The sequence below is a fragment of the Aptenodytes patagonicus genome, chromosome 1, assembly GCF_965638725.1.
Source record: "Aptenodytes patagonicus chromosome 1, bAptPat1.pri.cur, whole genome shotgun sequence".
Lineage (NCBI taxonomy): Eukaryota > Metazoa > Chordata > Aves > Sphenisciformes > Spheniscidae > Aptenodytes > Aptenodytes patagonicus.
This window is the reverse complement of record NC_134949.1, coordinates 42,913,191-42,940,557: the sequence shown is the minus strand read 5'-3', so window position 1 is coordinate 42,940,557 and position 27,367 is coordinate 42,913,191. Positions and strand designations below refer to the sequence as shown.

Sequence of the window (27,367 nt, the reverse complement as noted above, 5' to 3'; positions counted from 1 at the left end):
GTTGTGAGTTGTTTTTATGTCCCCACCAAATTATAAAATCCAATGCATGTAACATGGAAGAACTCTGAAGTATGTCTTCAAAGGCAATGTAAGCAGACCCAAAAGGATTGTGAAATTAGGAAATGGAAGTTGTATAGTTCAGTTAAATCCTTAATTTTTAGTCTAATAATAAATTTGTCTTTAGGCAGGTGTTGGATGGATGCTTTGGAGCTGGCACTGAAATGTTCAAGTCTGCTTAAACGTACAATGGTTAGAGAAGGTAAAGAACATGATTTGAACTCTTCAGCAGACAGTACTCACGTCTCTCTCTATGGTCTGCTTCGTGCTAACAACTTGCACAGTGGAGAAAACTTACCGTAAGTGAATTAATTACTAAACCCGATTGTCCTTTTGGCAGAACCGTGTAGCGATAACTTCTCCACAGGGAGAATCTGTTTCTAAGGTTGCAGTTCTTTGTGCTCCTGAATTCTCTCTATATGCCTTATTTGCACTGTGTTTTATATTGTATGTGGATAAAACAAAAAAATCTTTTTTCAAGCGAAGTGGAAACAGAGGAAAGTTTGGCCCAAGGAACTCAAAGTTGAGTATCACATCAGTAAGTCTAAGTACTCAGTTAAACTGTTAAAGTTTTAATTTTTTGCACCTCTTGGTCTCTCTTGTTAGCTTTACCTGAAAATAAGAAGTTTAGTGCATGTGACAAAAGTTGGTAGATGTGAATATAAGATGCTCTTCTTTGGTTAAAGAAATTAATAATCCTATCATTATTTAAATGGTTTCAGCCCGTCTCAGCTTTGAATCATCAGATGGATGAATAATGATTCAATCACCCTATTATTATATTAAATTAAATGCACAAAACTTGAAATTATCTGATATCACCTGGTATCTAATGTCTGAGTGCCCTTGAGTAACCCCCTGTTTATTTAAATAAATACTTTCAGCCAGATTTTTGGGAGCATAAGCTTTTGTGGAAATATATTATTAAACAAGCATGGCGAATGAGTGGTGTTTTCAAACACTTCAATTGTGGTACCAAAGTACATTAGAAGATATAAAAGACTTAGTCCTTTATTTGAAATAATTGGGTCTGAAGCTTGCGCTATGCACAGTTTCTCTCAGTAATCTTCCACCAATTTGATGTACTTTCAGGTGGATGTAAACTTATTTCAAATAATCCCTTCCACCCATGAAGATTTAGCTGCCCATCTGTCTTTTCTGAGTGGGCAGGGATTTTGTACGGCTGTTAAGAGTATGCTCCTGTATTTGAGACAAGATCTGGACTGGGAGAAATGCAATTCTTTCTGGCATAGATAGTCTGAGAAAAGTACAGAATAGGCAAATTATTGCCCCCAGCCCAGATTCAAGGCCCTATCCAGATGACCAAGCAGGCTCAGCTACAGTTTTGCTCCTTCCATTATCTCATGGAAACAATAAAACTTCTGTGTACAATTCAGCTGGAGATCTGTACTCATGAATAGTAGTTTAATATCAGCAGCTGGCCTAGATTACAATCACAGCAATTAGCTACAACTGTTAAGTCTAATTAAGACTAATGGTTTAATTAAGTAGATATTTGGATATAGCATATTCTAAGAGTGTTCAGTGTGCTTAACTATCTAAGCAACAAAACCTGCAGACCTAGTTTCAATGGGGTTGGCAGGAGACAGAGAAGAAAGGTGAAAGCAATTTTAGCTTCAACTGAGAGCTAGCTTTTTTAAGTACGTTAATAGCAAGCAGAGGTCCGAGGAAAACATTGGATTGATACTTGTTGAAGGTGGTCACCTGAAAAACAGGGATGAAGAAAAAGCAGAAACATTCAATGCTTTTTTTGCCTTAGTCTTTAATAATACTGGTAGACCTTGGGCTGTCCGGTCCTCTGAGTTGGAGGGCCATGAGTGTGGGAACAGTGACTTTCTATTTCTGGACACTGAAATTGTAAGAGACCAATTGTATCAGCTGGATGTTCATAAGTCCATGGGGCCTGATGGGATTCATCCCAGATTACTGAAGGAGCTAGTGGATGTTATGGCAGGACCCCTCTCGATCATCTACCAAAGGTCTTGGGAGTCTGGGGAGGTCCCTGCTGATTGGAAGCTAGCCAATGTTATTCCAATTTACAAGAAGGGCATGAGGGAAGACCCAGAGAACTACAGACCTGTTAGTCTAACCTTAGTACCTGGAAAAATTATGGAGAAGATCATACTAGGTGCTATTGAAAGGCATTTAAAGAACAATGCAATCATCGGGCACAGTCAACACGGGTTCACAAAGGGAGAGTCCTGTTTAACTAATTTGATATCCTTCTATGATAAGGTCACCTGCCTAGTGAATGAAGGGAAGGCGGTGGATGTAGTTTTTCTGGATTTTAGTAAGGCTTTTGATACTGTCCCCTACAGCATCCTTCTGGACAAGTTGTCCAGCTGTGAGATGAGCTGGTTCACAATGTACTGGGTGAAGAACTGGCTGAACGACAGGGCTCAAAGGGATGTAGTGAATGGGGCTACATCTGGATGGTGACCAGTCACCAGTGGTGTTCCTCGGGGCTCAATCCTAGGGCCTGTTCTGCTCAGTATTTTTATCAATGACCTGGATGCAGGAGTTGAATGCACCATTAGCAAGTTTGCTGACAATACCAGACTGGGAGGTGCTGTTGACTCTCTCGAGGGACAGGAGGCCTTGCAGAGGGATCTAGATAGATTGGAGCATTGGGCAATCATCAGTGGCATGAAATTTAACAAGAATAAATGCTGTATTCTGCACCTGAGACAGAGTAACACTGGACACAAGTATAAATTGGGAGAGGAGTGGTTGGAGAGCAGCCCTGCAGAAAGGGGTCTGGGGGTGCTGGTTGACAGTAGGCACGATATGTGGTGTGCCCTGGCAGCCAAGACGGCAAACCGCATCCTGGGGTGCATCAAACACAGTATAACCAGCCGGTCAAAAGAGGTGATTATCTTGCTGTATTCAGCATTAGTGTGGCCTCACCTTGAGTACTATATGCAGTTCTGGGCCCCACAATTTGGGGGATTGGGATTTGGGATTGTCTAGCTTGGAGAAAAGGAGGCTGAGGGGCGACCTCATTGCTCTCTACAGCTTCCTAAGGAGGGGAAGCAGAGAGGGAGGTGCTGATCTCTTGTCCCTGGTATCCAGTGATAGGACATATGGGAATGGTTCAAAGCTGTGCCAGGGGAGGTTTAGACTGGACATTAGGAAGCATTTCTTTACCGAGAGGGTGGTCAAACACTGGAACAGGCTTCCTAGAGAGGTGGTCGATGCCCCAAGCCTGTCAGCGTTTAAGAGGCATTTGGACAACACCCTTAATAACATGCTTTAACTGTTGGTCAACCCTGAAGTGGTCAGGCAGTTGGACTAGAAGACCGTTGTAGGTCCCTTCCAATGGAACTATTCTAAACTTGGTGCATTTGACAGTTCAGTGAGAAGAGTACATCTTATACGTTTCCAGCGAAGCTAGTTTGACATTGCTGCCAAATCAGGCTTGATATTGGCAATTTTAATATGTATTTTATTAAGATCTTGGTTTGGAAACATGAAATTATTGTGTGAAGTTGAATTTAGCCTTTATTTTTTGTAGGTTAAATGACAGTGAAATTGAAAGGCACCACTTTAAAGATCAAGATATGTACTCTGACAAATCTGATAAGGAAAATGACCATGACCACGAGGAATCTGATAATGATGGATTGGGGAAAAGCGAAGAAAGTGATAGCGACACATCGGAGCGACAGGATGATTCTTACATCGATCCAGAACCAATTGATATCAAGGAAACGACTTATTTAGAACAGAGTCATGAAGAACTTGGGGAGGTAAAAGTGCTGTTGATATAGTGAGCAAGCAGCTTCTCCAAATATTTTAGGGGTCGGACTAACGCTTGAAAGCTGATTTATGGGATTGGCTTTCATACTTTCAGCAATAATGGGGGGAAAAAGTTCTGTTCACCCATGTTCTGCTCTGCTTTGCCACTCTTGTGCTTGTGTCTGAGATTTTGACAGAAATAATGAGATTATCAGGAATATTGCTCAGACAGAAGGTGCTCAGTTTGAAAGGGCCACCTGCAGCAGAAGTTGACCATGTCTACCCGTCCTTTTGTTGTTATTGCTGTTTGCTTTTTATTAACTTACTCCTGTTTTTTTTCTTCAAGTAAAAATCTTCAAGTTGAAGATTTTAATGCAAGCTGACACCTCTGTTTTTCTACTGCAAGAGAGGAGTTAAGCAGCCGTGGGGTCTGCAGAATTCGGTGGAAGGCTTGCTGTGTTTCTGATGTCACCTTGCATTCTAATATGGTGCTCCAGAGCTGCCATTCCACTTCTGCAGGTTGTCTTGCATATCTAGACAGGCAAATATGACAGGGATTTGTATGTTTTACTTGCTATAAAGATACCAAAAAACTTAGTAACAGAAATTGAGATAAGCTTTTTCACAGATCTCCCCTTTCCTCTCAAGTGCTAACTATGAGGTGTTTTTTTCATACCTATGGGACATAAATACTTTGTGCTTTATTGCTTTCTAGTATTCTAGAAGAAGCAGTAGTTTAGGAAAAGTTGAGTTTAAGTTGACAATAAATTCTTGAGTATGTGTTTTAGAACTGTTCTGGAAAGAGGGATGCTTTTCTTATAACCTTTGATTTTGATTTCAGAAACTGTAAGGAAGAATATCTCCCCTCTTCTTGGACAGAAAGGAGCATATTGGGGTGTGGCTGCTGGTTTTCCTCACTTACACCTAAGTAGTGGTTTTCTTTAAGGAAAATCACTGATACTGTTGACTGGTCAAGGCAGTGAAAAGCATAAATGTGGGGAAAAGTTGGTAGAATGAAGAGCCCTTTGCTATATAAGTCCTGCACGTGAGAACACAGGGTAATGTACTTGATGCCTAGGAAAGGACTAAGGGAAGACTTCTGAACACGATTCTACCTAAAATTTTTCTGTATTAGGGCTGATGAAAACAAATGCAGTTTTTAATGCTGAATAGTATATCTGTCATACTTCATTAAAGATGTATCATAAGTGTATTTAGAGAAACTTGATTTTTCTCCCGTGGTTGCTTCAGCTTCTCCAAGTCATTCGTTTTAAGTATCCATTTTCCATTCTCATTGCATCCTTAGAATGTGTTGACCTGTCTTCTGGAGAATTATTTTCTTTCTCCTTTCTGTAAGCGGTTTTTTGTTCATCCTAGGCAGGGGAGGCTGCTCAGACAGAAGTAGTGTCAGAAGAAAACAAAAGTCTGATCTGGACACTGCTGAAGCAAGTCCGGCCAGGAATGGACTTGTCCAAGGTTGTACTGCCTACGTTTATCTTGGAACCTCGTTCTTTTCTGGACAAGCTGTCTGATTACTACTACCATGCAGACTTTCTGTCTGAGTGAGTCAATCCTATCTCTGGTTTTTGTTCTTTTCATTTTTTAAAATAAAATGGAGTAACAGTGTATACTGAAACGTTTGATCCGGTCTACTTAAACAACATCATAGACTGCTTAGAGTTTGAACGTTTGTCTGACAGTGTTATCAGTCATCAGAGATCCTTGTTTTCTGAAAGCTAGCTGCCTGAGAGCTCATATGATACATCTTGAAGTCTGGCCCCTCTTAGTAACAGCAGTTGTGTTGCAGACATTTCTGGTTTAGCTTTTGGAGACTGATTAGAAGACTTCTTGAAATTAGTTTAATTTTTTTTCTCTAGGAGGCATATTTAAAATGGTAAAAGAGTACCAGTTAACCTTTTAAATAGTGTTAAGTTCCATTCAGATTTATAGTTGCCTGCTCAAATGTAGCTAATAAATTAAAGACTGTAAATTGAAATATTATTCAACAATAAGTTCTGTATGTGAGTAGGCTGGTTCTCTAAGGTAGTACCTTGTTTAGAAATGGAAGAACTTCACTGGGGGTGGAATAGGGTTTAATATTACAAAGAACAGACTTAGTTATGGAAATACCATTTCTGATTTTTGTGTTTGATTTCCATTTTCAGACAATTATTTGAAAACTTTGATGCAATCAGGCTGAAAGTTTTACAGTACTGCAAATCACAAAACGTTTGTTTTAGTCAACTCCTAGATACAAGATATATCACAACAATTGATGGCATGTTATAACTGAAACAACACTGATATTTGATCTGTGTGTTCCGTTTGTTCCATAGAGCTGCTCTTGAAGAGAATGCTTACAACCGCATGAAAAAAGTAGTGAAGTGGTATTTGTCGGGATTCTACAAAAAGCCAAAGGTGTCCTCTCACATATTATTTTGTCTTTACTTTAGTCATTGTGTCTAGTTCGAGGGTTTAGGGATATGCTGGAGTAAGTTTTTGTTTTTAAATTATTTTGTTGTGCATTTTTTAAAAGCAAGGTTAAGTATTCATTATTTACGCAAATACATTGTGGACCTTTTTGGACCCTAGCCATGCTTAAAAGAGACTTCCCCCACACACACACCTTGGAGTAGAAGTTGAACTAAGTGTTTTGTGATAAAGTTGAGCCAGTTCTATGTTTACCATTCTTCAGTGATAACATGCTGCAGTTGGAGGAGTAATATTTCCACTACTTGATTTAGCTTTACACTAAATATTCTTTATAGTCATGTTGGTGGGAAACAGTATTGAAAGAAGAAAGTACTTACTGCCTAACTTCAGACAAAAGGTCTGTAAAAATTCTCCTACAAAAATTGCTATATTCTGTTTGTCCTTATGTGTAGCCTGGAATAGTTTAGCAGATATACTAAATCTATGCCAATTTCCTTAGAATGAAGAGCAGAGTAACTGAGCATAATATTCAAATGATGAAATCAAGTAGAATGTGCTTCAGCATATATATTATGATTTTTTGTGTGTGTGTCTTACTTCATCAGTCTGTCACTGAAGATATTTTGTAAGTTCTGTACTTGCATTGTACGGTTATTCTCTGTTCTGTTTCCGTTTAGGGACTAAAAAAGCCATACAATCCTATACTTGGTGAGACTTTCCGCTGCATGTGGATTCATCCAAGGACGAATAGCAAGACTTTTTACATTGCAGAACAGGTAGCTGCAATAACCAGCACAAATATTTTAAAGAAAAATAAATAAACTACATTTTTGTGCTAGATAAACAATATGGCAGTTTCAGAAAACGCGTACGAATAATATCCTGAAAGCTTTCCATGGGTTCTTTTATGGATGACCCTTTCAGTGTGTCTTCCTAGAGAGGCAGGTGTTTCCAGCATTTCTGGTTCCTCTTCCTCCAGTAAAAGTCAGGTGCTAGTTTTCTTAACTCTTGAAATTCAGTAAGAATGTTTGCTTGATCTTTATCTTTGAAGATTATAGTTACATTTTACATATATTAACTGTATTCTATTATGTGCAGCTTGAATTTTGCATTCTGTCATTATTAGCTCAAGGTTTATACTACGTTGCATGTTCCTTTTTTTTAAGTATGTGGTTTTTTTTCAACAGGTATCCCATCATCCTCCAATATCTGCCTTCTATGTTAGCAACCGCAAGGATGGTTTTTGCCTTAGTGGTAGCATTCTGGCCAAATCCAAATTCTATGGTAAGTAATGGGTGTTTTTCGGTTGTACCTTTATTGAGGAGTATAAAATTGGTGCAAATGAGCCGTGTTTTGTGGATGCAAGAAGGCTGTTAGAAGAATCAGGGGTTTGATCATTGTATTATACTTTCCTTACAAATTTTTGAGGTATTTTAGTTTTTAATTGGGGATGTTGTATATTACAGGGGCTTCACTAGACAGGATAGATTGCAATGCTAAATATACTGATGTTCTTAATTTTATTGCTCAGTTATTAGGAAATGTTGAATGTTGTCTTGCAGGGTGAGAAATGTGATTTTTTTTGTCTTTGAATTTCAGGGAATTCATTATCTGCCATACTAGATGGAGAAGGGCGGCTAACATTCCTAAATAGGGGAGAAGATTATGTAATGACAATGCCATATGCTCATTGTAAAGGTAGTGGTTTTTTTCATTCTCTAGATGGCAAAGTCATGAGAACAGAAGTTTATTATTCTAAATAGTTCATTATTCTAAATAGTATACTGTGTTGTATTCAAGCTTGTCATCTGTGAGAAGAGTGTTCTGAACATTGGCAACTTTGGTGGCTCTAAGCTTCCACATATTTTATCAAGAGAAAAATACATCTATTGTTTAAGCAATGATCTATTTTTTTTGGCAAGAAAAAGATTTTTTTCATAAATAGTAAGATGATATATATATATATAGCTATCTGTCATTACATGACAGTAATTTACTGTTCAAGTTGCTTTTTTCAAAGAACAGTTTTGAGCTTTTCCAATATTTTCATCTTGTAAACACAGAAGGTAATGTAGTATCTACACCTCACTCTGTGATCTGAGTGTAAATCATGACCATTTGTCTTTAGTTTCACTATGGGGAACCAGTCAGTGGTTTGTAAAGCTTCCTGGAAGGTCAGTAGTAGTACAAAACACATTGCGGAATTGCTGATTTTTAAACTGCTACTTATTCAGGTATACCTACCCATATATTCTCTGCCAGAATTCTCTTTCAGAAGCCTTATAGTCAGCAACTATAATATTTTCTTCATTTGAGATGTAGGAAAATGAATTAACAGAATTAGATAATTTGACAATAGTTTGGTAGGCTCTTCTCTTTCCATTGTTCATGGATGTTTTTAATACTCTGTTAGATTTTTTTTTTTTTGGTATGTCTTTGGTGACAAAAATAATACTTAACAATTAAAAAGCACATAACACATTCAAGTCAAACAGGAAGAAGGAGAACTAGTGTGACTAATAAAGTTGATAGAGAAGGAGAAAGGTAGAAGAATATGCAGGGAAGGAGAAGGTGCGTGGTGAAAAAAAAACATATTTGTACATGCATCCACTGTATGTAAAATATATTCAGTGTTAAAAAAGCTGTATTGCAGAGGGAAAGACAGTAATCATGGGAAAGAAAGTGTACTCAGCATTGTCAACCTTGTACTTCCAAAAGTCTTTAGAGAGGTGATCAGTGTTGTCTTATATTGGTTGACCATGATTGTCTTTACCTCTGGTCTGACTGTACATACTGCTTCTGTTCAAGTGAAGTTTTTCTTTGCTCTCATTGTCATAGAGTTATTTTCCTGTCTTTAACCTCAAAAGCTTACCTCCTCCAATCATCTCCAATAAGGCTAAATACCACCCTTGCTAGAGCCAGCAGCGTACACTGCCAAAGATACGTCTTAATAAACTGTTTTTCCTGCTTATCTGTAATTCACTTAGATCCTTTTGTTTCTGTTTGGATTATCTTATTTGGCAGAAAGATCATGCTTATCATTAGGAAAGGTCGTCTGAAAAGATGATTTTTTTTCCTCTAGTACAGACATATTTGCTCTAGGAATTGTGCCCAAAGCATTTAGGTTTTTTGTCTTGTTCAGTTATAAACATTCATTTTAGCTGTGTTTTTTCTCTCGCAGGAATTCTTTATGGCACAATGACCTTAGAGCTTGGGGGAACAGTCAACATCACCTGTGAGAAAACTGGCTACAGTGCAACAATTGAATTCAAACTCAAGGTTAGTAAACGCTGTGAGTGGGCACAAGAAGGAGAATAAGCATAATGATAATAAAAAAACAATTATTAGGTCACTACTTAGATGTGATCTGATGTAACATGGAATTGTCTTTCTGGAAATGGAGGAATTTTCATTGTAACTGCTACATATCCAGCTATGTGTATCTAACAAATAGTGGGTTGTTTTTTTTTTTTAAAAAAAAGGAATTATATTGTCATCTCTCTTTTTAATGTATTCTTCAGGGTCCAAAGGTTTTGACTGAAACTTACAGTGCTGTCTTCATCTCTGGGGATAAGAGATGCAAACATACTGCTTATCTCCAGCAGTGGCAACAGTGTGTGTCTAGGAAACTGTAAGAACAGGGGAAGTGTTTAGTGATCTGATCAGTGGTTCAGGTATTTTGTGTATTGTTGTTAATATACCTTGGTGATTTTTAATTCTCTAAGAATGTTCAGGGTCTTTTTAAACTCCTGGAGAGCCCTTGGATGATAACTCAGACCCAGGTTCCCCTCTTCCATCCTGGGTAAAATTTAAGTTGCTCATAACACCTGGAAAAAAGATGATGCAAAGGCTTTGGCTAACATTTATATCAGCCTAATGCCCAGTGCTAACCAACAGTTTACATGGACTATTTTTGGCAGCTGTGCTTGCTGTAGGAGCATCTTCCCACTCACAAAAGCTAAACAAAGGTTTCTAAACTACTTAGAGATGGCTTGCACTTCTGAAAAATACATTTGCCATCTTTGAGGCAGAAATTGGTTTAAAGCTGAACAAGCAGTTGTTAAGGAGAAGTGTGCATGTGGAGAGGGAAACTGTATTCAGTTGAAATTACAGGGGAAGCATAAAAGTTAGGAGGCTGTGTTAATTGATATTTTGCCTCGTCAGCCCACAGGATACATGTGCAGACTATCAAAGAAGCCGAAGAAAATCCCTGGCAATCATTTTCGTTGTTGCTTCTGCAAGAGTTAATCTCTAGTAACAAATGGTCCTTGGCAAAGTGGTGAAATTAGCGTAGCAAATGACTATTTCCTCCAAGACATCATTGTGTCACTGTTTTCTACATTATTTTCTGTTTTCTTTCCAGATTTCTTAGAAAATGCTTTTGCTCAGCAAATCTGTTATGAAAATACAGCATGAGAGAACAACTTACTGTGGTTTTAGACTTGTTTTGGGGATTAAATAGGCAGAAGTTACAATATTAAAAGCCATCAGGGCTGTTTACGTCTCATCTCATAAATGCACTTTTTTCCTTAATAGTAAACATAAATGCAAAAGTAATTTACTACTGAAACAAACATGAAAGCATTTCTATTTGTTTTGCAGCCTTTTTTGGGTAACAATGACAGTGTTAACCAAATATCAGGGAAAATTAAGCTTGGCAAAGAAGTTCTGGCTATTTTGGAGGGTCACTGGGTAAGTAGTGAGTGATGGTATTTTATAAATTCCAGTGATAGTTGAGACAGGTGAAAATAGCACTTAGTTACAAAAAAGACTGAAGTTTAAAAAAAAAGAGTTGATTAAGTACTACTTTGATAGAAATTATCTCTTTATAGTTAAACGATTCTCAAGAAAGTATGGAATCAACATAGTGTTATTTGCAACTGTTATAAGGTGGAAAAGTTGTGTACGTTTGAGTAGTTCATGAAGAAAATGCATTTCGGCTTGTGAAATGTTTTTAGTAGTACATGTGTTAGTACTATGAAGAATTGTTATGGCACCAGCATAAAATGTTTAAAGTTGTTTCAGTTCTGGTGGGATGATACTGGCATCGCTGGTTTTTGGATGTGGTAATGGTTCCATTGCATCTCTGTTCCAAGTCAGAACTAGCACAGAGCGCAGAAATTGAATTTTAAAGTTAGCATATCTAATTATTCTTAACGACATGCATCTGAAAGAAAAGACATTCTTGTTACAAAAAAAATTGCTTATTCCTCCCTTTTGTATTTTTTTTGCACTCTTTGAGATTCTTACAATTAAGGTAACTGAATGACATATGTTACAGGACAGTGAAGTTACTATTAGTGACAAGAAGACAGATGTTTCAGAGACATTCTGGAACCCGACGTCTGATATCAAGCAGCGTAGATTACCTAGATACACAGTGAAGTTTGAAGAGCAAGATGACTTTGAGTCAGAGAAGTGAGTTCACTTTAGACCCATGTATAATTATTTTGACAAAATAAAAATCATCATCATCTCCAAATTATGAACAAATTATGATTTCTTTCTTTCCCATGTCTGCTGATACTGGCCTGTAAAACAAGAAAGCAACACCGTTAAATACAAGATCATTATTTACAAACTTTACAATCATGGAAAGTCTTGATGGAAGTGTAGATAAAACATATATTACAACACAGTAATATTCTGTTTAGAGGATGGTCCATTTACTTAGCCTATAATTAAGGAAATATTTGCAATTATTGTCAGGCTTTGGCAACAAGTGACAAGAGCGATAAATAATAAAGACCAAACAGAAGCTACTCAAGAGAAATACGTTCTGGAAGAAGCTCAGAGAAAGAGTGCCAAGGAGAGGAAACTTAAGGGTGAAGAGTGGACGTGCAAGCTGTTCGATCAGGATTCAGTCACAGGAGAATGGCACTACAAATATGCCGAGTGAGTCCTGAAGTGCTTGTAACAAAAACTGCTTGTTAAATGCTTGGTGGTGTTGCTGAGCCTCTTCCTGTGGTTTCAGGAGCAAAAGAACTCAGATACATAGCTGAGTTCAAACTCGTGAAAGACACAATGCTATCTGATATTCTTATTTACATATTTTAATTAAAATGTATAATTTTTTAGCTGAACTTGGTTGGCCCTTTTAGTGTTGAAAAGGCAGTGATTGCTAATGCAGCAAACCACGTTTCATGTAACCATTGCAATGGGCTTTTTCTTTTTTATCTTTTTGGTTATGTGCCTCTACAAATCCGTGCTATGTTCTAGCATTTCTTGGGCATGGCACTTCGGCATGCATTGCACTCCTCTCCCCTGCTGCCCCCCGAGACTGACCAGAGCAGCTACACAGATTTTCCCAGACTGGAAAATATGGTACATATGGACATACCAACTGGAAATCAGAAAAGCCTGTGCTTAGTTGAACTGAGCTATTTAGTTTGTTATATGTTAGAATAACTCTGAGAATAACAGGTTTACAGCAGCGGTTAATGCTGGGACCAGGTGGCTCTGCTCAGCTGTCAAATACGCCCTGTGCATATGAGTGTCTGTGGTCTCTTTGTGTGGTGATCTGGGTCAGAAGATGTAGAGGTAGCTGTCTCCCTGACTGCTGGGATGCGTTCTGTGTTCTCACCAATGCTTGCAAGAGTCAGCTTGGAGCTGAGCCCTTTACTAGTGATGGTTTTCACAGAACACCCACATTCTGCTGATTCTTTTTCAATACCCAGCACACTTCTACGTTGCAGGGATTGTAAAGTAAAATATCCAAAGATGATACACTCTGAATTAAGTAATTCTGAAGCCATGGATGCTGGAAGTATATTCCTATGGCTAAACCTGGGAACCCTTCACCCTTCTGTACAAGAATGGCGATACTGGGGCAGTGGCCTATGTGTACGTATGGGGAAGAGTACAAGAATCCTGAGTATTCTTCATGTCTCCAGCAGATTTGCAACGTGGAGGTTTCCTGGAAGCAAGCAGGGATTCTGTGTATTTAGCAACTCTCAATAGATTTCTTTTTCTTGAATTTCCATGAATTTCCTTGGTTTCTTCTTAACTCTGTGCAGACTTCTACCACCCAAAACATCCTGCAGCACGGAATTCCCCAACTAGACTAAATGCTCTGTGAAACACCCTCTCTTGGTTTGAACCTTCTAGTGTTGTTGATGCCTCTCCCTGTTGGAAGAGTTGTGAATAGTCCAGCTGAATTGACTGCCCATACTGTTGAACCCTGTGTAAAACCATCAGGAAAAGTACTGCACTTCAAATTTGTTAGACTATGCCCTGCAGCTTTAAGGCCTATCTTATTAATCTGCGTTATTTCTTGTCTCCTTGGCACCTTGTGGTTCAAGGATGTGCCACGGAAATTTTACTACGTGCTAGAAAGCAGTCTGCGCTGTCAGCAGTCCCTGACAGCTGGGAAGAAACTTCTGTCTCCTTTTACACAATAATGCCAGCTCACTACCTGGTCCATGTAGAGAGCAGTCTTTTATGCTTACTGTGAAAGCTGTGGCATTTGTTAAAGTATCTGGATTATGGATTTAGGCATCTGGATTACAGATACAAAAGGCCTTTGGGAGAGCAATGCCTTGTTCTTACCCAGTTACCTTAGATGACATTTCATTCAAGTCAGGTTAAGTCAAGATGTAAATGCAGGTCTGTTCACAACACCTGAAACAGCTACAACCATTTTAAAAGGCATACAGGAAGAGATGAAAGGAAATCCATGCTTAATCTGCTCTCACTAAAGCTGTGCATCAGGATGATCTTCATGCAGCTGACTTGCAGTTTCTATCCTGAAAAGGCTGTAATCAGTGGGGATGTCGGTTTTTGCTTTTGGCTGTTGTTCTCCAGTGAGCTATGTGTCTTTTGCTTGATTTTTATTTTTTTCAAAATTCTGTATCAACCTGTACTTGGAAAAGCACTCTTAAAAAATCAGAACAAGCAAACTGTGCGTAGCTCATTAGTACCTCTTGAAACCAGTCTTGATTACTATTAGCCACTTCGGGATGAAAGCAGGTTTGAGGTGACTGATTCTTAACCTCTCCTTCCTAGGCATCTTTTAAAAGAAAAAACAAATAACAGTCCATAATAATAATGATTTTAAAAATCCCCCAATTTCACTGTAGTTCTAGAATAATAACTGTACAGTAAGCAGAAAACCTCTCCATGCTTGACATATATATCTCTAGCCAGATAATTTCATAGTTATATTGTTGGTTAATACAATAGCTTGTACTCTTACCAGCTGGCTGAGGGTTTGACCTGGACGTGAAGTTTATTTTTGGCTCTCTTGGCCCTTCAGTCTGAGACTGGTCTATAGATGGAAGATAGGATCACTAATTCCGTGTCTGACTTCTATGTAGGGAGAGAGACCTTTCACCTGTTCATAGCAAATAGTTTCTGAGCAGGAAAATAGTTCTGATTTAGATTGCTGTGCTATTAATCAGTTATATTCACTTTGTCTAGTACCAGACCATGGGACCCTTTGAACGATATGATCCAATTTGAAAAAGATGGCACCATCCAAACAAAAGTTCGACATCGGACACCAATGGTATGTTCCAGTTTTGTTAGCAGGTGCAGCAAGATCCAGGGACTTGTATATATTGCATTATGTGTATAAAGGTCATCAAAGCCTTGGGAGCGATGGGAAATACTGTTGTTATCCTACAAAAATGTAGTTTACCCAGTCCATAGTCTTTCACTTCTGTGTTGCATCCTAAGGAGTAGAGATGACTTGATTGGATAGGAATATAAAATATGCAAACTTGAACCCAACAGTTTAATATATTTGCCCTTAAATGGGAAGATGCACAAACTTCAGACTGCTTATACATCAAAAATTTTAAATTGGACATCTATTAGACTTTGTGCTTTTAACTATTACTGTTGGAATGTGCTGCTTTGCTACAGTTCTGGTTCTCTGGAAATAATTCGTAAGTTTATCAATTGTAGGTTAATGTTCCAAAAATCAAACGAAAGCCAGCCAGTCAGAAGAAAGGGGAGTGTGGTTTCTCATCCCCGGAGCCTGATAACCAGGATTCCTCTGGGAGTGAAGGTAGGAAAAGATACATTTGCGTACAGAAATAATAAATTTATTTGACAGTGAAACAGAGTTGTGTAGTCACACATACTCTTCTTATCTCGATGTTTGTATTATGAAATAATGCATGCTTTAGATCACAGTTTTATCCAATGTGAAGCACATTCTGGAAAAACAAAAGCAGCGTAATGGCTCATGGTTTTAATTGCAAACTTTCCTGTCCTTTTAAACTTCAGGATGTAGTGTAGGTAGGCTTAAATGCTGCACGTATTTAGTATCTGGGGAAAAAATTGTGTTTGTAAACTCTTTTCTTTCTTAAAATCGTTTTAATTTGTAGATCAGTATGTTGCTAGAAGGCAGATTTTTGTTGTTGATAATGCTTGCAGAAATTAAACAATACAGTGAGTGTTTTAAGATACTTGAAGTGCTTCCCTTGCTGTCCTTCTGTGCTACAGGTGACTCTGAAATAAAGCCTTAGTTTTCAATAGAAGCTTAGTTAGAAAACTTTCTCCTCATTTTTGCAACTGGTTGAGTTTGTCATTAGTACTTTGTTCCTTTTTTGACTTAGCAGTCACTTCTGTGAATTACATCTGGCTTTTGTATCTCTCTAGCGCAACTTCTGAAGCATAATACAAGAATAAGGAAAAAAGGGGCAGACCTTGGTGAACTGCAGAGTGCCATTGAATCTATAAAGGAAACACAAGAAGACATTAAGAGGTAGTACTAAACAAAATGCTTTAAAATGGTTTAGAGAATACTGATTTTCTAGCTTTTCCTCCTTGGAGGCTGGTATGTAGCTTTCTGCTTTAGAGCCTTGATGTCTTTAAACTACCCTTCTTCCCAAATGTTGATTGCTCAATGATGTTTCATAATTTTCCTTAAAAACTGTCTTCTGTAGGGAGCCCTAACATACTAGAAAATGCCAAATTGTCTAGATTGTAATTTACAGGATATTATTTTCTATCTTACAGAGACATTATGGCTTTACGAAATAGAGTCACTTCTAATTCACCACCTGCGGACTACCATTTCTTGCAGTTTAAGCACTATGTCTTCATTTTACTCGTGGTTCTGCTGCAGCTTATCGTTAATTTCTTGTTCAAATAGGAAGTGTGAACAAGGGCCTTTCTGAACTGGAATGATCGAACTGTTACTGGGGACCATATTTTAGGTTGGACTTTAAATGATGCAATATTATCTAAAGGAGGCCTGTAGCAACAACTTACAGAACTTTGCCTCAGCGTCCGTGGTTCAGAATCATACTCCTGTCTACCCAGTTGAAGTAAGAATTGTGTAAGTGCCAGTCCACTCTTGCTCCTGGTGTGTGCCTCTGTCTCGCAGACATACGACATCAGCCTTGTGTTTTATATTATGTCATAAGCTGTACCGATGAGTCTTCACCACAGAATAGATGAAGTTAAAAATTCAGAGGTCAGACCCTGTAGGTAGGATGTGATTCCTGTTATGGTAGAATGATAAACGAGCATACTTTGTTACATTTAAACTTACCATTTTTGTAACAAAGAAACTTTTGAAGTAGCCAACAGTTTTTTGTAAATGGCGTTGGGTGTTTGGAAGTAAACTTTTGTTTAAGGTCAAACAAATGCATTATTATACAAAGATCATGAGTGTTGGGAACTGGCAAGTAAAAAAGCTGAAGTCTTCGGTAATTCTGCAATGTAATGTCCTTGATTTGTCTTGGAAGTATGACAGTTTTTATCCTGAATTACTATAGTGGCTTGTAAGCCAGCTGTTTTATTTTTATAGTTTTAAACCTTCAAATTCTTCATAAAAGCATTCCTGCATCTACTGCACAGAGCACATTTTTAACAGTACAGCACCCGGGAAGGTACTGTCTTGGTCCGCTCTCTCTCAAGAGTTGCAAATGTCAAGGATTTATGGTATGTTTGTAAGTCTTGATAAATCTACAGCTTTGAATTTACATTTGTGTATGGCCATGTCACAGTAAGCAGACAGACTGCTGATGCGTGGACTCTTTCTTATTTTTGAAACAAAACGTGAAGATGCAAAGGTGTGCTTAGTATGTAGCTTGAGTTGAACCTCCCAAAAGGCAGACCATGTGGAACAGAATTCGGGCACTGTCAGGAGTTCACCTGCAAATGAAAACATGTGTGTTTACAAGGGGAAAGTCTTCAGAAATTGTGGGATGGCTACCAACACACGTATCAAAACAAATGAGAGTGAAACCCTAAGTCTTTGTTAAACTCCTCCTTACTGCAGTATATACTACCTAACGGAACACACGGATGCACCTGTTCATTATGCTGTAGCCATACAAATTAATGTGAAGCTTAAGTTTCAATTTAAAACCAGGGTTTCTAACATTTTTATTTGAAGAAATATATGCATGTACAGAACTTGAGAAATTTCAGCAAAAAAATGTCACGCCAGTGTTTATCTGGTGAATTCCTTACGCCAGTCAAACGTACCGAGTCAGAAAGGGGCTGTAGTATCGTAAAGGTACTCTCAGTAACCCAGATGAGAGAACAGGAGGATGAGCAGCACAATGCAAAGGGCAGCCAAGTTTGTTTGCAGAGGATCCTCTCAGAAACCAAATCCATCCCGGGCAGTGGAACAGCTCAAAGGTCACTTCTGGCTTTTTGCCATGGCCCGGTTATCCCTCTGCCTTGGACAGCCTCCCTGACTCTCCAGGTGATCTACCTTTCTGTTCCGCATCAGTCTCACCCGGTGTTTAGTGAAAATACTATTTACTCCTTGTCAATCTAGCTCATATATTGCTGTGGCTGACATCTTCACACGCCTCCCCTTCTCTCTTACCTTTCCCCTTCTTTGGGCCTCAGCTACGTAAAAGTTTATTGCTTAAGCAGTCAACTTCAGCTTATTTCTTACAGCTTCCTGTTAGCGTAGTTTGGTCTTGAATCATTTTCTGGAATGTGGTACCTTAACCAGAGTGAGTGATCTTGTATACGTGGGCAAGACCAAACCTGGTTGGACTTCTATTATATCTACAGCTGATGAGGCAAAATTTGTGAATACAGAAAGTCCCTCACTGTTTAAAAAAAAATCTAAAAAAAAAATCCCTAAGTTAATTCTCTAAACAGAAACTGAAGTTGTTAGCCATGTATAAAATGGCATAAAGAAAGCATAATATAATAGCATTAATTTAATGTTCTCAGCCTGGAATTTGACCATTCATTATCGCATTCAGATGTCAAAGCTTCACCTGTCTTAAGATCCATCACAAGCCTTTAAGCATACTCTGTACATGGGAGTAATAGGAGGAAACGAGTGAGAATTTGGGCAATAACTTCAGTCCCCTAAAATAATACTCTGCTAAATTTGTGGTGCTGAAACTCTTGACTGATAGTTACAAGCTTTTATCTCCCTTGTAAATAGAAATGTCCTTCTGCCCTTTCTTGTTTTTTTAATCACTTCTATCCAAGATCAGTTAATAACACAGCCTGCATGTATTTTTACACGGACTGCATGGTAGTAAGTGTGGATTTGACTCAGCCAGGTGGCTGGCAGCGCAGTGTTGGACAACGTCGGACTAAACAGATATTCCATATCTGAAATTCATGCTCAGCTCAAGATAAGTAAAAGACTTGAACAGAGTGAGACAAAATGCCTGTGCTTATTTTCCTTTTCAACTTATTTTTTAGAGTTTAATTTTGTGGTAAAAGTGGTTTTAGTGATGGTCCAGGAAGGTGAAGGATATACGATGAAACTTTTTGAAAAGTAAAATTGCAGACTTCTGCTTGACTGTATGATTAGATAACTTAAATTCTAAAAAGTACATTGAAAACCTAGTAATTCCTGTTTTGCTGGGTTTTGTATGATGTTCCCTCATGTGAATAGAACAAAGAAATTTCTTGCCTGATTTTTAAAGTACAGCGGGTCACAGGCGTGTGTGAAGCCTCTTCTTTAGCGCATCACCCTTGTCCTGTTTAACCACGATGTGTATCTGATCTTGAATATTATGTACTTAAGATTGAGGTCTGCACATTGTTATAAAAATTGATTGTACAGTTTGCAGATGTTTGAGGGCTGTGGCCTCCTACTAGTTTTTAAAGTTTAAAGCAGCACTTGTTTTCACGTTTGATTTACAAATCTTGTTTTGTTTGGTTTTTCTTTTTTTCTTATACAGGAAGTATTTTCAGAATTTGTTACCATGTGGTTTTGTTGTTTTGGTTTTGTTTTTTTCAAATGCATTCTAAGCCTTTAATTTGCCATTTTAGGTACAGATTGCCTAGTAAGGTACAGATGACCTAGGGTAAGAAAAAGTAAATATGCCATGTGAAATGTAGCAAGTATCAGTTTCAGCAGCAGACGATGTTTCTTGCATTTCACATGTTGATTCCTTTTAAATAGTTGACATTACTTCATGAGGGTATATAGCCTGGTTGTTCCCCCTGCCCCCCCCAATTAAATCTCATAAATTACATGTGAAAGGTTGTCCCATAAAATGCAGTGATGACGGTTTCTTCCTTTTTTTTGTTTGTTGTTCGCTGCCCTCCTGTGCCTTTGGGAATTTTTTTTTTTTCTTGCTAGACTGGTGTTTATGAAACAGACTTTGGATTCAGTGTTTCATATAGCTTCTTAAAGGCTATTATTTCACCACTGTTTGTGTAAATAACATATAACAAAGATTCTGTACATCTCTAAGTTTTAATTATTGTTATTTCAAGGGTATCATCAAATCACAGGAAATTTAGCGGATATTCAAGTATTGTAAACAGTGCCTTCTTGATGGGTTTCTTGCTGTTCTGAGACATGTAAAGATTTGTCAAGTCTGTGCCATATGTAACATCTGAGCTTTTGTGAGGGCTTTTGTGTTTGAAAACTAACTTCAGACTCGGGGCAGGGGGAATCAGCTATTAAAACACGTTAAATTATTCCCTCTTCTGGCTGGTGGGCCACGAGTGGAGGATTTCTGGTCTTGGATACAATGAAGCTGCCCTACGTTGTTTGTGGTGTTACAGAAGCAGCCGTAAGAAAACAACAACCTCGGAGACGGCTTATTTCGGCTTTTTCTCCTTAACCGAACTGCGAAGCAGCAGGGCGAGGACAGAGGGCAGGCTCCTGTCGCCGGTGGCTGTCCCGGCCCGTCCCCCGCCCCTGCCCCGGCCTTTCGTTTGACCACGTGGGAAAATCAGTCTTCACGACACGGAGCCCGTCCCCATCGCTGTGTTTCTGCTCGGTCGCCGCCGTTCCCGCGCTGTACGTCTCCCGGGCTCGCCGCTTGTTTAAGGGATTTGAACTGTTACCGGGCGGCGGCAGCGGGCTGGGGCCGGGCCTGCCGCGCCGCCTGCCGCCGCCGCCGCCCCCAATAAAGACGTGTCGCACCTCCACGCCGCTCGGCTCTGTGCGCCGCTCCCCCGGCTCGGCCGGCTCCCGCTCCCCTCCCGTCCCCCCGGGGCCGGGCCCAGGGCTACCGTCTCTCCTCACGGCGCCGCGCCAGCCCCCGCGCATGCGCCTCCCGCAGCCATTGGTCCGGGGCGGCCTGCGCAACCCTGCAGCTCCGCCCACGCGCGCGGAAGGGGCGGGGCGCGGCGCGGCGGTGGCCGGCGGGGCGGCGGTTGCCATGGCGGCGCGGCCGGAGCTGGGCCGGCTGGCGCAGGAGGCGGCGGCGCTGGCGGGCGCGGTGCGCGGCGCCCTGGGGCCGCGGGGCGGGCGGGCGCTGCTGGTGCGGCCCACCGGCGAGGCGCTGCTCACGCGGGACGGGCGGCGCCTGCTGGAGGCGCTCAGCCTGGAGCCGCCGACGGCCAGGTACCGCGGCGGGGGCGGGGGGGGGGACGGGCGGGGCGGGGCGGGGCGCGGTTCCGCCTAACCGCCCCTGTGCCCGCAGGATGATGGCGGCCTGCGCCTGCAGCCACCGCGCCGCGACGGGGGACGGCGCCAAGACGTTCGTGGTGCTGCTGGCCGGCGTGCTGGGCGGCCTGCGGGCGGCGGGCGGCGGCGGCGGCCTGCGGCGGGCGCTGCGGGCCTTCGAGGCGCAGGTGCTGGAGCGGGCCGTGGCGCGGGGCCTGCGGGGGCACCTGCTGTCGGCTCTCCCCGGGCGGCAGGCGGAGGCGGAGGGGGGCGCCCTGGAGGCGCTGCTGGAGGCCTACCTGGGCGGCCGGCTGGGGCCCGGCGAACGGCGGTGCCTGGCGCGGCTCTGCTGCGAGTACTGCCGCCGCTGCGCCCCGGCCGCCGTCCCCCGCCCGCAGGTGCTGCGCCTCCTCGGCCGCCGCTTCGCGGAGCTGCACGCCGCCGTGGCCGGCCTCCCCGTGGCGAGCTCCAGGGTCCTGCCCGGACTCATCCTCCGCAGGGACTTCGCGGCCTACTGCCCGGCGGGCGGGGACCTGCGGGCCGTGCTCGTCACCGAGCCCCTCCGGCCCGCCCTCTCGGCCCCCGGCGTCGAGTTTGTTGTCGACTCCGAGGGTCGGTATCAGGCCTCCCTACGCTGGATCGCAAGGAGGACGGAAGCCTTAATGAAACACTTGCAGAGCAACAGCGTCAAACTGTTACTGTCGAGCGTGAAGCAAGAGGAAGTAGTTATCTACTATGCAAAATTATACGGTGTATCTGTGGTAGAGTGCTTATCGTCAGAAGAAGTGGCCCTTATCTGTGAAATCACAGGGGTCTCAGCTTATGCACCTTTTGGTGATAACGTGTATAGAGAAATCACCGAAGCCGCAGTGGCCACCTTTTGCCAGCCCTTGCTGCTCGGCTCAAAGAGATGTGTTCACATTGGCTTCACCAGCGTGTGTGCCTTTCAGCCCCACTGCCTGATTCTTTGTGGGCCGGTCGACGGTGTTAATAAGCAACACGCTGCTGCTTTACAAGGGGCATTTACAATGCTGCAGCAGCTATATAAAAGAGTTGATCAGAGGGAGGAATGCAAAGCAGAAGGTGAAAGCCAGAACAAAGCCGCAGATGTTTGCAGCTGGCATTCTTCAGCTACTCAGAAGCAACTCGTAATAGAAGATATTTCTTGTAACAGTAATCAGGTTTCTGAACGACAACTGAAAACACACAGGGATGAAACAGAGACACAAACTGTAGACCCTGACTTGCGGGGAAGTGGAAATCCAGGATGTGTGCAAACAAGTTTGCAAATACCCTCAAATCCCATCTCGTGCATCAAAGAATTCAACGTTGCCGCCAGAGGAGATGGCTCTTCGAGAGACGTACAGAAACCACATGCAAAATGCGAGCATCCGGGTGACGTGCACGAGAACTATAGAAGTGATTTACTTATGGACAATCAAAAGAATTACAGGGCTGCTGTGTCAGCAGCACATAATGCTAATATAGTCACTGCATGTGAACGCCTAGATGTTGGCAAAGGTCTAGGGAAAACAAGTTGCAATATAGTTCCATTCAAACACAAAGAGAGTTGTGTAAGTATTGCACAGAATTATTCCAACTCCCTCATAGAAGCAGGATCAGTTTTGCCAGTAGGAGGTTACTTTGAAATCCTGTTGCATTATTATATTCGGTACTATGCAAAACAGTTTCAGCAGTCAGAGGTAGCTGTCATATCTAACGTAGTTGCTGATGCTTTGCTAAGTATTCCCAAGTCCTTATACGGGACAACAGAACGAAACAGCTTTACCAAATTCTCTCTCAAAGCCATAAACGCACTCAGAAAAAATCAGCCACTGCCTGTGAATGAAAAAGGCTTAGAATTGGTGTATTGCAAATACCAGTTAGTCATTTCAGTTCTTCATTGTGTTACAGAGCTTCTCTCCATAGATTTAATAATTGCTGTTAAGCGGCCTCTGCAAACAATTGAGGATAATGACTCAGAAGATGACTTCTGAAATCGTTAATAAAGAATGTTTTGATTATGTGTTTTCCTGTGTCTTCTTGTCAAATGGATGTGTCTCAAAATTCAGTGCTAGAGACTAAAGGTTCTTTTTAGGCCCAGAGACCTAACATGCTTCGTTCCTCTTAGAAGAAAAGGAGGAAAAAGGCTGGCCAGCTGAGATTTGTGAACAGCTGGGCTGTCAACAGCACAAACTGGAAGTTTCAAACATGAGAAGGGGTAGCTGATTTCCACTGCAGAAGATCTGCAATGCCTTTTCCATCCACATGCAGAGGATCCTGCGTACGTTCTAGCCGAGGGTGAACTTTGCCTCTTTTGGTTTGAGTATTTATGCGAGTTAGGTGCGATTAGTTTTCCTGGCACGTTAAAAGTTGCCAGTATGACATTAGCCACTGAACTTGCAAGTTGTAAGCAAGGGGTTCTTTTAGCCTTCATAATAGGCTGGATTGAAAGTTATTGTAAACAAAAATATTTTTGTATATATTGTGTTTTTGAATATAATGGGAAAAATAGAACTGTTGTTAGCCTGTTCAGCGCTGGGGCAGGCAGTGGTAGGCCACTGCGGTATATCCCAATGAAGAATTTTCTCGTTTGATAGGAGATGCAGCGTTTTTGTTTTCCATTGAGTTCACTTCAGTCAAACCAGTAGAATTAAGAATAATTTCATATCGTGACTGGCTGGTGTCTGCCCTGGCAAACTAGTTTATGTGATGTTACTTAGTACAACTGTTCATTTTAACTATCCTGGGTTGAGCTGTGGTGCTACTATAAAAGGCTGTGTAATCGTGGGAAAAGTTTACACAGGCAATAATGCAGTTTTGTGTGAAAAACCTGAGACACATGTTTCAGTTCAGACGTCGATCATTTGGGATTTCGTTCTGGGTTTTGTTTGTTTGTTTGTTCTTTTATTCTTTTTCCCCCCCACAGGGTTTTCACCCTAATACGATTTGCTTTAAGCTCAGTACCACCTGGATGTCGATATACCTCCTTTTCTGCTGTGTCTTAAAAACTTCTGGTTTGGTGTGGGAGGTTTTGGGTAACTGAACAGCTGCAGCTGATAACGGTATCACATTGGTTCCCTGTGTGCCGTTGCCAGTATTGTGTAATACTTAGAATAACTGGATTTTTTTTTTAAATCTGCTATTAAAGAAAATTTAGTGAGGATATTTAAAATCATAGGCACAAATCATGTTTATCTGCTATACCTGAGATGATTACAACTGGAAATCAGATTTTTTTCCCATTAATTTATGCTGTTGCTTTCCCTTTTTCAGTTTCTTTGGAAGAGTCTGCCTACCAAAGTTGTTTCAGGTGTTTTGGCAGCAATGCTTCGTTTGACTACAACTTTCTGTTGAAATTTTATATATATTCTTGGTAATAGAAAATATTGTCGTAATTTTTTTTTTCCTGACTAATACACTCCTACAGACATCTGCATATGAAAACTGAAACTGGAGTGATTTCTTTAATGAAGGACTACGGACAGTAATTCCTTTTTTTAGAATCATTTTTGGTGGGTGCAGAGGTGGGGGAGAATTAAACACGGAGGAGAGGAAAGAAAATCACATTCTTGCTGTTACCACATGCTTTCGGTAGCTGCTTGATGTGACAGGTCCAGTATGAGCAAAGAGAAATCTCTGTTGTGGGAAGAGCTGGTGTTTCGGAGCTGCGTGCCCTGCTTGCCCGGATGGCCTCGGGGCCGCTCGGGAGCCATCAGCCCTGGCGCTTCAGCAGGCGCTTGGTTTTCTGCATTTTGACTTTGTAATGAGCTACCGAGACGGTTTTGCTCTTGCACAAGTTTCTGCATACTCTGTTCAAACTGCTGACCAGCTTGCTGGCCAAAGATTAATGATTTGCTTCGTGGTAGTCTAACAACTGTGGCGCAGAGCCCGTGAAGCCTGGCAGCAGTGGGGGTTGTCTGCAGAAGCTGCTTTTGTATTCTGAAGCTAGGTGTCCTCTAAATACAGGTAAAATAAAGAGATTACTGTATCATTTCACGTTATTTTATACCATTTGCACATCTGCACACTTTCAGATTTACTGCAGTTCCTTGAAAAAGGTTAAAACAAAAATATTTTATGTGAACGGCCTTCTGGCTGTTTGATTTAAATTGTGTCATTCTTATCATTGAGAAGAAGAAAGTCCAAAAATTTTATGAAATACAAAACTCTTATTCTGGTATGCCAGAGATACAAGGGAGAATTTAAAAATGACAATTTGATAAAACTTCTTTTTCTGACCTGTTTCTGATGAAACCTCTCGAGCCTGAAGGCTCATTGAGTCAGGTGCTATATTCCATTGACTTCTCTGTCCTTTTCTATTTTGTGAATGATCAGTTTTCCCTTTTGAACTACTGATTCCCTGTTTTGTGTGCCGAGCTGAGAACATGGCACGCCTTTCCCTCGGAGAGGAATGTCCCTTCTTTGTCCTGGACTGCTGGGCTGGATGCTTGTTCAGGACATGGCTGTTTGGTTTCCAGTCCTGGAGTCTAAGCGCATTACGAGATGTGCACTGGCTCAAGGAAAAAAAGGCATTAACTTAGTCTGTTGGGGAGAAGAGCAGATTTACTTCTGGATTCAGCTCCTTATCTTTAGGAGTCTTTTCCAATAATTAGCCTGGAAGCGTAATCACGACCTAATCTTAGAAGATATTTTGGGATCGCTGCTGTCCCATCTACTCTTTAAGAGAAAGGCTGTTTGTAGCCCTGAGAAGCGGCGGCAGTCTGCGTTCTGGGCTGCGGCTCCGGTCCTGTCGGTGCCATTTCTCCTCTGCTGATGTTTCTGACCCGCTTCAGCAGCTGCCCCCCGATTGCAGAGGCTGTGGTTACCCCGTCACCCTACTCAGGCTGTTACTGCTCTTTGGTACCCAAGCCTCAGGTACGCAATTATTCATGACGTCTTGTAGCTATCCCAAATTTTAAAGCTATATATAAATGTTACTTGCCCTTTGGCGGGTGGCAAATGGGGACGATTCTAAGAGTGCTCTCTTGACATAGTGGCAGGGACAAAGGGGTTACCTGGCGTGGCTTGGAAGAATATGTGTACTCAGTCAAAACCACAGGGAGCGGTATGTTTGGGCATGCACTAAGGTTGCAAAAGCCTATGGGTTTTTCTTCTTGCACTGTTTCCCAGAATTATTTCTATTTTGTGCTATTATTCTATTATTTTTATATTTCTAAATATGGATTGGCCTCCACACAAAGTGAAAATCAGGTGCAGGTGGGCACGTATGCGGACTCAGGTCCAAACTCGAAATACGATGTAAAGTGCAGGGATACTGGTGGTAATAGCCTGAAATTAAAAGACTGGTTTTAGAAAAATCTTGACATTTAACTCTCCTTTCTGCAGCCCCTAGCAAACATACATTCTACCTCACATGAAATTCATCAGAATATTTCAAAGGCACTCACCCCAGCCACAAGGAGCGCAGGTGTATTTTAAGCAAGGTAATCCCATTTGTCAGGTAGCAGATTCACATATACAGGCAGGTAGGTGGTTTTTTTTTTTTTTAATTAAAAAAAACCCAACAGGTTTTAAGACGTGTGCAGTAATGTATAGCGAGACTAGATTGAAACTGCATCCTGCACACAGCTCTTGAGAATGGGAATAATCTTTTTACATGACAAGGACACACCATTTTTATTAGTCGATTTGGGCAGGGGTCGAGTCTCAACAGGCTTTTACCGGTGCTGGGACCGCACCGAGACAGCCTCTGTTCCCCAGCGCTCCTCCAGCTGCCTTTCCCCATTGCCTAACCCTGGCAGCTCACCGCTCAGCACCTTCCTCGGGCCCTTCTCGTTGATCTCCGGTGACACCAGCTCCCCGTTTACCACACGGGTATTGCTTAACTTCTTTAGCGGAAGTTATGCAACCTAAATATGGCTTTATATTTTCATCCATGCTTAGTTGATGACTGACCTTTAGCCTTTTGGGCAGCTATACAGAGAGTATGGCTAATAGGAACCAGTCGCAACAAAGAATATTATTCTGTTGTGTCACAAATCGCACACTACTGAATCACATTTGCAAGAGGGAGTAGGGGAATGCAATATTCTGTTTAGGAGCATAACTGTATAGTGGCATAACTCTGGTAATTTTATATTGTTTCTGTTATCTTTATAACAGTCATCTTCCAGAGTCTACAGGTGGGTGATTAATCATATACCACGTGAGAAGATTAAGGGAGATTAAATTCTTCACTTGCATATATCTCCTGGACTTCACTAGAATTGCGTTCATCTGAGCCTGTACTTAATTTGCTTTTTGTTAAGTAACAAATCTGCTGTTAGCGGTAGAGACTTCCATTTTTGATTACTAAATTTATTTCTA

General features: G+C 41.2%; 2 protein-coding genes across 8 annotated transcripts in view; both read left to right on the top strand.

The window, feature by feature from the left end:
- The window catches only part of OSBPL8 (oxysterol binding protein like 8), a 98,227-nt gene extending 77,652 nt beyond the window's left edge, over positions 1-20,575 (top strand). For all 7 annotated transcript variants that reach the window (XM_076333302.1, XM_076333257.1, XM_076333264.1 and 4 more), the window contains 15 exons: positions 185-356; positions 3,593-3,827; positions 5,194-5,378; positions 6,153-6,234; positions 6,927-7,025; positions 7,437-7,533; positions 7,849-7,947; positions 9,431-9,528; positions 10,852-10,941; positions 11,531-11,667; positions 11,959-12,144; positions 14,668-14,755; positions 15,157-15,259; positions 15,856-15,961; positions 16,216-20,575. In XM_076333302.1, coding sequence (XP_076189417.1) covers positions 185-356; positions 3,593-3,827; positions 5,194-5,378; positions 6,153-6,234; positions 6,927-7,025; positions 7,437-7,533; positions 7,849-7,947; positions 9,431-9,528; positions 10,852-10,941; positions 11,531-11,667; positions 11,959-12,144; positions 14,668-14,755; positions 15,157-15,259; positions 15,856-15,961; positions 16,216-16,351 — 1,913 coding nt within the window. In that variant the 3' untranslated portion in view covers positions 16,352-20,575. The remainder of the gene's footprint in view (positions 1-184; positions 357-3,592; positions 3,828-5,193; positions 5,379-6,152; positions 6,235-6,926; positions 7,026-7,436; positions 7,534-7,848; positions 7,948-9,430; positions 9,529-10,851; positions 10,942-11,530; positions 11,668-11,958; positions 12,145-14,667; positions 14,756-15,156; positions 15,260-15,855; positions 15,962-16,215) is intronic.
- Positions 20,576-20,810: 235 nt separating this feature from the next.
- BBS10 (Bardet-Biedl syndrome 10) lies at positions 20,811-23,061 on the top strand. The gene is made up of 2 exons (XM_076328664.1): positions 20,811-20,995; positions 21,075-23,061. The coding sequence occupies exons 1-2, from the start codon at positions 20,811-20,813 to the stop codon at positions 23,032-23,034; spliced, it is 2,145 nt and encodes a 714-aa protein (XP_076184779.1). The 3' UTR covers positions 23,035-23,061.
- The last annotated feature ends 4,306 nt before the right edge of the window (positions 23,062-27,367 follow it).